Source organism: Seriola lalandi, unplaced genomic scaffold (assembly GCF_002814215.2).
Source record: "Seriola lalandi dorsalis isolate HSWRI2012SDOR001 ecotype SW California unplaced genomic scaffold, Sedor1 jcf7180002054795, whole genome shotgun sequence".
Lineage (NCBI taxonomy): Eukaryota > Metazoa > Chordata > Actinopteri > Carangiformes > Carangidae > Seriola > Seriola lalandi.
Window position 1 is genome coordinate 626,877 of NW_019525348.1, and position 10,897 is coordinate 637,773.

General features: G+C 39.2%; 1 protein-coding gene across 1 annotated transcript; it reads left to right on the forward strand.

Annotated features, from left to right (window-relative positions):
* On the forward strand, window positions 1-6,273 carry cdk1 (cyclin dependent kinase 1). The gene is made up of 8 exons (XM_023425675.2): window positions 1-22; window positions 664-706; window positions 920-1,076; window positions 2,373-2,496; window positions 3,172-3,342; window positions 3,449-3,612; window positions 5,059-5,200; window positions 6,002-6,273. Exons 2-8 carry the CDS (start codon window positions 670-672, stop codon window positions 6,116-6,118), a joined length of 912 nt encoding a protein of 303 aa, XP_023281443.1. The 5' UTR covers window positions 1-22; window positions 664-669; the 3' UTR covers window positions 6,119-6,273.
* Window positions 6,274-10,897: the final 4,624 nt, after the last annotated feature.

The window sequence follows — 10,897 nt, forward strand, 5'->3', positions numbered from 1 at the left end:
CCGCAGCGAGCCAGGCAGTCAGGTAATTATTATTATATTTTACACTGGTCAAAACAGGAGCTGAACAATCTATCAGGATAGTTGAAGACGTGGACAGAAATTATGTGGACAGAAGTTGGTCACAACTTCGGCTAGAAAGTAAATGGAAGATAGGCTGGGCGATTTAGCATTAGCTAAGCTAACGTTGGTGACCTTATCTTGTTCAGCTAGCTTGAAGAAAACGGTAAACGTTAACCGTAACTTATTTATATCATGGCCGTCGCATCAGTAACATTACTTAACAAATAGCGAATACAAAAAAAAAAAACACCGAAAAAATATTATTCAGACAACATAACTCCAACGTTAATGTGCTAACAGTTTGAATAACTGACCGAGTCTTTGTATGGTAAAAAGTCTATGATTCTCTCCTGTAAATTGTTGGAATAACAGTTAACACAATGATGTGCCGGTTTCACGCTGTTGATAATGTTTCTGCAAATTACGTCAGCCTCTCTCAGCCTTGTTTCACGCAAAAGCTCATTTTACACTGCAAGTAAAACAGTCACCATAACCCAGTGTCAGTAAAATTCGAGTATGTTATGAGATGGTAAGTGTTGGCTGAACCTACTGGGAACTAATGATAGTTGCTGAAGTATGACAACAAGTTGTTTTTTCTTTCAGGCAATAATGGAGGACTACTTGAAAATAGAGAAAATTGGAGAAGGTTGGTCTAAATGTTTTCTTTTTTATTTGTCCAAATTATTCAAAGTGCTATAAATGTTGTGCTGCTGAAATTTACATTGACAAATGTTTTCAGCATTCTTCCATTACCCTTTTACATATTTTAATCAACAATGTCATGATTGTAAAGTTTATTCAGTGTCAGTTTTGCTCTGCTGCATTTGATCAGAATTACATTGGTAACTTGTTCTTGCAGGCACCTATGGCGTGGTGTATAAGGGCAGACACAAGGTCACAGGACAGGTTGTGGCCATGAAGAAGATCCGTCTGGAGAGTGAGGAGGAGGGTGTTCCCAGCACTGCTGTCAGGGAAGTCTGTCTGCTTCAAGAGCTGAAGCATCCCAACGTTGTACGGTATGCTCACTTTGTGTGGAGTAGATGGTGTATCTGCAAATTCTGTCAGGTTAAAAGAATTTAAAGATCAAATAAATTTTCCATTCTATGAAATGCCAGTGGTATCTGAAGACACTTGTAGAAAACAGCTGTGGCTGATTGTCTGCCACTGTTGTTGTTGTAACCTATGTTGGTTGTGAGTGGTATGTCACTGACAGTTGTTGGTATGCCGCTGCTGTTTTACTGTCTTATGTGCTAATAAATAGTATGTCACTCATGTTCCACTGTCAAATACCACTTCACACAGACCAGTGCAACTGCCACTAGAACAACAGTGGCAATCCCTCAACCCCATTTGGATCTGTGTTTCTCAAAATAATGCCACCATGTTGTTTACAAATCACAAAAACACCTCACCATGAGAAGCATCATGTATTGTCATCTGGTAAAATGTTACTATGTCAGCAAGGTGTTGACTCAACTCTTAGTATAAGTGGAGTTTAGGGCTGCCCCCTAAAAGTTGAAATGAGTGAAAGTTGACTCTCATTTCCAGTTCACTCATGGCACTATTTTTATTTTTATTTTTTTATTTTTTAGCTCCCTCACAGTACACAGCAATGCAGGATCAATAGTGTGGCAGGCTGTAAACTAAACAAACCAAGTCTCAATGACTTGACCACAAAACTAATTATGATAGAAGTAGAGACGGGTGATGAAAATGTAGAGTAGTACAATGCCTGACAGCGTGAGCCAGAGGAGCGGAATCATCTCTGTTGACTCCTCAGGTACTTTCAGCTGCAGCTAATAATTTAAAAATAAAAAAATTCAGTGAAAATGCACAAATGACGATTCCAACTGAAATTGCAATATCTGCCAAAATAACCCTTTATAATGATTTTTTAATATAATATTTTTATTTTTTCAATTTTTTGGCCTGTCGTGTAGCTCTAATAATAATTTTTGAGTGAGTTTAAAAATGAAAAATATAAATAAGAAAAAGAATGGAGCAACAAGCCGCAAGACCCTGACCAATTAATACTAGTGCATCCTCTGTCTTGGCTGTGAAAATATAGAATATAGAATTATGCTATTCACGTGACAAAATAATTCACCCAGATTTTGTTGTTGGATATGTTTGATCACCCAGCACAGTGTGTTGCCAGATGATGATGTCATTCATGGCAGCTGCCTACAGTACATCCAGTCAAACCATTCACATACAGTATGTGAGCAAACACGAATAAGAGTCACAATTTATGGGAAAAAATTTTAATACAGTGAACTAAGCCAGAATATGTGTGTTTGTGTATATCCCAGACTCCTTGATGTCCTGATGCAGGAGTCTCGTCTCTACCTCATCTTTGAGTTCCTGTCCATGGACCTGAAGAAGTACCTGGACTCTATCCCCTCTGGCCAGTACATGGAACCTATGCTGGTCAAGGTAATTGTGTGTTTGTGATGAATAAACTGTCAGTGCAGTTCACCTGAGGGATCTTCAGACTATTTATGTGCAGCAGTAGTGTGACAGTTTTGTTATTGCAACATGGTGACCTAAAATGCTAACATCAGTCACGTGCTTTAAATTTCTGACCTCATTAATTGCTTTGTAACAGTTTTTCTCATTGCTGTCTAACTGGTTATATAGCCAAGCTGACTATAGTCAGTCATTTTAAAACCCATAGGGGCTTTACATTCAAGTTACAGGGGGGAAGTTCTCTGTTTTGCTAATAACGCTTGTCCAGATTTTCTTTTCATCTGGACGGAGGGAACAAACCATTAGCATCACAGTTAGAGAACGTTAAAGTGATAGTTCAGGTTATTTTACATGGTGTTGTGTGAAGTACTTGTCCATAGTAAGTGTATTACCTGCAGATGATTTGGGTTTGGAGAATCAAGAAAGAGCACCGGGAACAGAAGCTGAGTGATATGCTGCTGTGGACAGGGGGAACGGAAAATGTGTTTTAATCATTGGGGAACACTGCTCAGGGTTCAAACAGTTTGGGAACCACTGGTCTTCAAACAGATTAATGTATGATCTGTCCATTCAGTTTCATGGCTGTAAATATATGTCCATCTCCATGTTCTCTCTCCTCCCCTCACCCTCATCACCTTTTAGAGCTACCTTTACCAGATCTTGGAGGGCATTTATTTCTGTCACTGTCGTCGAGTCCTCCACCGGGACCTGAAACCCCAGAACCTCCTGATCGACAACAAGGGAGTTATCAAACTGGCAGACTTTGGCCTTGCTCGGGCCTTTGGTGTCCCTGTCAGGGTCTATACCCATGAGGTAATTATCCATTCACACACCGCTGCATAAGGGGATATTTGGTTAACAACATCAACAAACAGAAAGCCTCTAAAATGACACACACAACCCATGTGTGTGTTCTCAGGTTGTAACTCTTTGGTACCGGGCTCCAGAGGTCCTTCTGGGTTCACCCAGATATTCAACCCCTGTTGACGTGTGGAGCACTGGAACTATCTTTGCTGAACTTGCCACCAAGAAGCCTCTGTTCCATGGAGACTCTGAGATAGACCAGCTCTTCAGGATCTTCAGGTAGACCCACCAGACCACATCTATGTCTGTTTAGTAAAACCCTTATCAGCTGTTCAACACAGATGTGAATTCAAACATGTAATGTAGTTGCTGAAGTCAGCAGTAAGTCATTCATAGTATTATACTGTTTCTACATCTGCCACAATATTTACAGCCACTACATTTTCTTCTATTTGAGTGAAGCTGCTGCTGCCAGAGTTGAGTTTTTTATTTATGCATTTAAAGCAACATTATATGTTGTTACATGGATGTTCAGGTTGGGTAAACGTGGCTTACACAAGACACACACCTTTAGATTCACTATGTTAACAAACTAGGGCTCCCATGGGTCCTTGATATCCTTGAAAGTTTTTGAAAATTGACATAAATAGATGGTTCTATTCATGTCATTTAAGTTTTTTCTTTTTACCTAATGTTAGTAAATAGGATTAGTGTTGCCGTCTACATGTGTGCAAGAGACCACACAGTCTGCCATCACTGTAACATAAAAAGTGTTCACATTCAAGTGAGCTTCTGTAAACTGCTCGTTCTCATCATAAAAATTCTTAGGCCGGGAACATACTGAATGCGTGGAGGCTGCGGAATGTCTTGATTTTGATCTCGGCGTGCATGTTAACCGACATGCGTCTCACAACCTGTCAACCTCATATTGACATCATAACAGCAACATTACATAAAACTTACTCCGTCCACTATAGTTGTCTATGTCTAGACAGAAGCTGAATATGATCACACATGAAAAAGTATGAATATATTTTCTTTAACCATTTCAGCAGCTTCATGTGGAGAGAGACATTTTACTGATGTTTTCTGTCAAAAATAAATCAGAAATTAATGTACAGTGAAAAGAATTCCAACAACCTGCAAACTCCTATGTCGAGAGTTAGAGCTGCAGCAGCAGAGACGCAGCCGGTGTGAACACAAACACGTGATTCTCCACAGCAGCTCAGCGACATCAGCTGCAATGCAGGCAGTGGTGTTCCCAGTGTTAGTTTTGTAACAAGAATTAAACTTGATCTGTCTATTAGCAGATAAATCTATGTTGTTCATTTTTTTGTTCTGTCACCTCGCTATCTCTCTATCTATATATCTATTCCTCACTCTTCTTTTCAACAAGTTGGGAAGCCGACAGCAGAGCCTAACTTTGTTTTTGAACTTCAATAAACATCAAGAAATGTCTGGCCATCATCCTAATATTAATAATAATGATATTATTTGAATGAAATGGTACATAAGTTGTATTTGCTGCAGCATTTGACTTATCATTAACATTAAGCCCTGCAAGCCCCTCCCTAAAAGTTCCTGAAGTATAATAAAGTACTGTCGCTGGAGCAGGTACAGGTGGGTTTAGTACCTGGTTCCCCCAGTTAAACTTAGGTTTACTTCCTGAGGTTCTTGTAGCTGTCCTTCTCTATTTGAATACTTCTGTCTGTTTGTTCTTTCCAGGACTCTGGGAACCCCAAACAATGATGTGTGGCCTGAGGTAGAGAGTCTACCTGACTACAAGAACACTTTCCCCAAATGGAAGTCTGGGAACCTGTCATCAATGGTGAAAAACCTGGATAAGAATGGCCTGGACCTCCTGGCAGTAAGGACTACTTTGTGATGTCTTAAACGTCAGGCCTTTATTGTTTGTCTGCGCAGTAACAAACATGTAGTTACCTTGTGAGCTTAACACTGGTCCTCCAGGGTTTCTCCTCTTTCAACCAGCCCCATAGTCTCAAACCCCAAAACTTTAAGTGCAATCACCACATCGTTTGATACTGTGCAGCACACCACTACAGTTGTGTGGCTAGTCCATCACTCAGTCAAAACATTGAGTAAATAAGTAAGTAAATTAATTAATCAAAGAGTTCACCACTGACATCAAAATGAAATGTCTCTTTATCATTTCTTGATCAAATGTCTGCCACAGTTTTTCTCAGCATGCCCTGAGAGACTGTGGCACACTTTTAGATATCCAGTTTACTAAGAATGAAACAAATAAAATCATTAAATCAATAAATTTGAGACGCTGAAACCATAAAATATTTTTGGTAATTTTACTTGCAAAAACAACTAAAACATTCATTGATAATCAGAATAGTCACTGATTAGTTTCCTGTTTATAGACTAATTGATGATCGGACTAATGGTTTAAGCCCTGAAACTGTGAAATACAGGAATGTTCATTTTGTTAATTAGTTTTTTAAAGCACTTTGTTAATCAATACCTAACAACTATTGTTGGTCAAGTGAACTAGCAGGGGAGGTTGCAATTAAACAGCCAACCTTTCCTATATAATCATGAGACAAACACGTCAGTTTTTTTCAACATGTAGAGGCTGAGATCTTATTGGCCGTCCTCGCTGTGAAGACATTAAACTGACTCCTCTTCTTCTCTGCTGTAGAAAATGTTGATCTACAATCCCCCGAAGAGGATCTCAGCGCGGGAAGCCATGACTCACCCGTACTTTGATGACTTGGACAAATCCACCTTGCCCGCTGCCAGCATCAACAAGATCTGAAACGCATACTGACTTTACATACAAACACACCCATTGTGAATTATCATTCTGTAAATACTTGTGTGTGAAAATTGTTGTAGACCTTTAGTAATGTTTTGTCTTTCAACAACGTCTTTTCAATAAAACTGCACTTTCTGTGATTCTCAAAACTTTAATCTTCTCGCTTCATCTAAAAACTTTTTCTCAACATTACCCTGAAGCAGGAACAAGGTTTAAATGTCTCAGTTACTAAAATGGTTTACAGCTTAAAGAGTACATGACATGTCGGAGCATTTGAGTTCTTTATGATCCAGGATCTCATAGTGGTAGATCAGTCCATGGTACAAATGTAGACTGGATCCATTCAGCGTAGGTCGGAGACTCGGAAAATACAAACTCCACAAACATTTTCAGCTACAGGTTTGAAAAACTAAACATTTTAATATAGTCCACATGGATTTCCCTCCACTTCGATTTCACAGCCTTGATGACTGACTATAGATGCTATAAGTTTGTGACCTAAAACCTAGATACTCTCTCAGAGAGAAACCTGAGTCTGTTAATGAGCACAGCATCATAATGTCATATTTTACCTCATGAATGAATGAATGGGTTGAAAGTGATTATTTAATGCAGTTATGCTCGTTCAAAGAAGAGGACTCACCTCGGCTTTGAAGCAATAATAGCTGAGTTCAGGACAGTTGACACGAGTACAGATGTCATCAATCTTCCACATTTTTTTTTATTCTACTTCTAAATATCACTTTAAATAGCATTTCCCATGAGCCTCAGCATTTTATCCTCGCATACCAAATACTCCACTCCTTATCTATTCATGTTGACTGGCTTGTAATGAATAAAGTTGATTCTTCCATGTGAACATGTTCATAGCTGAAAGAGTAAACTCAGAGTAAACTGATCAGCTGACCAGGATCAGTGACGCTGACGATCCCAGGGAGAGTCTGACTGAACTGAAGTGGCTTCATGTTAAACTACCAATACAGTGTTAAACTACTTTAGTGCAAGTTAAAGCTCTATTCAAAATCTTACTGACAATTTTATTTCTTTCTGTTTTATTGAGAACCATAGACTGAATAAAAAACAAGGGCCACCATGTTGTCAGGAGGTGAAAAGAAAAGAAATCTAAGGAATAAAAAAAAATGTTGTCATTAAACATGACAGATGTAATTTCATGTAAGTCTAATGTAAGCTTTTGTCTGGCCTGAATATGTTTTAGAACAACATATGTTTGGGTGAGTAAACCTGTTTTGTAAAACATAAAAACAACTGATCAACAAAAGGAGCCTTTGTTTTCGTATTTTTATTTAGTCAGTGAGTCTGGACGTGATAAACACAGCAAACATTTCAAACTAAATGAATCTTTCTTTTAAACCTTCAAACACAGACCTCAGATCAGACCTTGGTCTCTGCTGAAGAATCTTCTGCCTCATCTTTATCTAACATCTCCATGGTTAGGACACTGACAGGTTCACACATGACTGACAGTGGAGGAGTTGGCTGTGATTGGTTTTTCTCCTGTGGTGAACACAGTGTACAGTCTATCACATTTTCCAAAACAGAATAAAGTTCATTTAACTGACTAAAATGAGCACTATAGTTTTCCATAGTTTTCATTTCCAGCAGAAAGCTGTAAAACAGTTCAGATCAGAGTTTGTTACTGTAAAAGAAGTGATGTTCTTATTGGCCATATATGTCATTCTTTAGTTTTCTTGTCTTTTCCTCTCCTGACAGCATGGTGGGCCTTCTTTTGTATTCTCAAGTCTATGGTTCTCAATAAAACAGAAAATGCAATCAGAAATAAAATTGTTTATAAGAGTTGCTCTTGTAGGTATTTCATGTGTGACTTTTCCCTCCACACACCTTAACCCATCACCCTCCATGTTTTCATAAAACATTTCTGAGATTTAATTTCATGTGTCAAAAGTCTAATGTAAACTTGTGTCTGGTCTGAACATTGTTTGGGGGAGTAAACAGTGTGAATAGAAGTAGCAAAATAGTCATGTTTGTCACATATAGTAACATATTCAGGGGAACTCTCATCATTTCTAAATTCGAGTTTAAATTACATTAAATTAAAGTTTGACACTCTGCCCCTGAAGTCACGGGCAGCTCATGTTGACCTCGAGCGTCTCCTCTATACAGAAGGTGACGCAATTTCATACCACTGGCACTGCCTGTTATTCGTCAGTGGTATGAAGCACAGACAGTTGAGTATGTATAAATAATGGTATATATGCAATTGTCTCTGGTTAAGTCGCGCTACGGGAAGAAGACTGTGTCCCACGTGACTGCAGTCCTTTAATACCCCCGCCCCTGAAGTCAGCGGTGTTGTGTAAAAAAGTGATTGTCAGCCAAAATGTGATTGCTGTCCGCGGAAGCGCGCACGGCCGCTTAAAGCTGTATCACACAGTTTGCATTTACAGTTTAAAGCTGCTTTTACCTCAATCAACAGTCGTGACGTTTAAATACACACAACTTTATGTATATGGCAATAGCAGACATGTCTTTGTGAATCTTTAATGTTTATTATTCATTAGTCGAAAGCAATTTTATTGCCTCTGTTGACAAATTAAAGTCACTTTTTCTCTTAGATGTAAAGACTTTGTCCATTTCATATGTCACTTTTTTTTTGTAGAAAGTGTTCAGAGTGTGATTAGATATGTTAGGCAAGAATGTGGCCATTTTATACTTGCCCCGATGAAGGCCTAATGGCGGTAACTTGTATGTTTTTATTGTTGTAATGAAGCCAGGAGAAAATAAAGGCTTTTTAAATCATGAAAAGTGTTCGCTTCCTCAAAATAATGGAGGTAAAAGCTGCTGCAGATGGATGTAAACTGTGCGATACAGCTTTAAGCGGCCGCGCGCTACCGCGCGCGCTACCGCGGACAGCATTCACATTTGGCAGTCACTTTCCAGGAACCCTGTAGCTAAGTCAGGCAAACGAGCTGCAGCAGGAAAACGACTGGAGAGGCAAGTGTTTGTTTCAGTGCAGTTGTCTTGTTAAATACAAAGAGCCACTATTTTTGAATCACTTTAAAGTAGAAATGTTTCTCTTTTCACTCAGTCGGCGTTGTCACATCCTGGACTGCAGTTGTTCTTGTATGACGCAGTAGCTACTGACCAACTTCCTCAAAGAAAGGGTCACTTCTCATGTTGAAAGATTTCTACTGACCTGTAGAATAAACAGCTGGTAGAATATCATAAGTCTGCAACTCCAACAAAAGGAGACGTTGTCATTTTTTTAAGGCAGTGATGGAGTTTGGTCGTGGTGAAAAATGAAAGGAATTTTTCTTTATTTCTAAAATTTCAAACCTGGACTTAAGATAAAGCTGTGGTGCTCGGGTGAATCCTCTGGCTCATCTTTATCTGACGTAGCTCTGTTTCAAGTAAACAGTACTTGTACTTGTACTTGTACTTGTACTTGAAATGTAGTGGAGTCAAAAGTACAATAATTGTCTTTCAGTGTAGTGGAACAAAAGTCATAGGTTTCCAAAAAAGTGTATATTCAAGTGAAATACATATTCTCAAGCAATATGATTAAGTACATGAACTCAAGTAAATGTACTTCATCACTGTCCACCCCTGAATGTAACATGTAGGGCAGGCATGTCCAAAGTCCGGCCCGGGGGCCCGCCAGCACTGTTGACCACAGTATAAAATACACGCGTACAAAAAAAGCTATTTTACATTTCACAAGAAGGTGGCAGTAGACCTGTGGCCGCACTCTCGCCGCCGTGACCCTTGTGTGACCCTTTGAGCCCATTTCTGACATGGCGACTGTAACTAATAAAAGAAAAGTTGACAGCGAGGGCCGCCAGCTCCCTGTTGTCAACTTCTACCTCCAGCTGGATGAAGGCAGGTTCCAAGAGATTCGAACATTTGCTAAGAAAATGCTGAGCTTGTTTGGCTCCACATATTTGTGCGAGGAGACATTCCCGGTTATGAACATTAAACAAGAGCCGCGTGAGGACGAGACTAAGTGACTCTCACCTGCGTGACGTCATGCGCATCAAAAACCACTGTTTTTGAGCCAGACCTGGACTAGGCCTACATACTGCAGTCCAGATCTCAGTATCACCCTTCACATTAGTGCAGGCAAGATATGTGTTTAGTCCTCTGAGGTGGATAAATTCTAAAATCTCTGTGATTTTTTTTGTGATGATCAAAACCACAGTTTTGAATATGCATGAGCCACTGTTTTAAATTTAGAAGTTTACAGTGAGCATTTAATAGTGAATAATATGTAATGTTTCAAATGAACCTAGATATGTTTCATCTTCCCAAAAGTTTTTTTTCCAGACAGACTTTTTCTTCACTTTATGTGGTCTTCAAATATGAAAGGCAGAGTGATTTTGGCAAAAACTTGAGAATGAATAAAAAAATGAAGTATGCCATTTGCAATAAAAATTTCATAAAATAATTCATTTGTATTTAATGTTAATGGTTCAAAGAATGTCAGGTTGAGTGGTCAGCCCCCACACATGTTCACCTGACCAAATCTGGCCCTCTTTGCAAAAGGTTTGGACACCCCTGATGTAGGCTAATTTGTCTGCAATGCCACATGTCTGTCTTTTTATCTCTTTTCATGGTTGTGAACAGTGAAAAGACAAGATGCAACCATTGCCAGGAAACAGGACGACCTTTCCCCATCCAAGGTCAGGCTGTAAAATGTTCTGACTGTCCTCAGCATTATACCTTTCTTGTTTCTGGATTTCATACTGTAGACTGCAGTTTCTGTTTCAAGTGATATGATGCCATATGCTCTGCAGGGAGAAATCT

Excerpts from the sequence above, each read along its gene's own strand:
- cdk1 (XM_023425675.2), top strand. The coding sequence starts at position 670 with ATGGAGGACTACTTGAAAATAGAGAAAATTGGAGAAG. Across the intron at positions 3,343-3,448 it reads TCAGGGTCTATACCCATGAG|GTTGTAACTCTTTGGTACCG; the intron begins GTAATTATCCAT and ends GTGTGTTCTCAG. Across the intron at positions 3,613-5,058 it reads CAGCTCTTCAGGATCTTCAG|GACTCTGGGAACCCCAAACA; the intron begins GTAGACCCACCA and ends TGTTCTTTCCAG.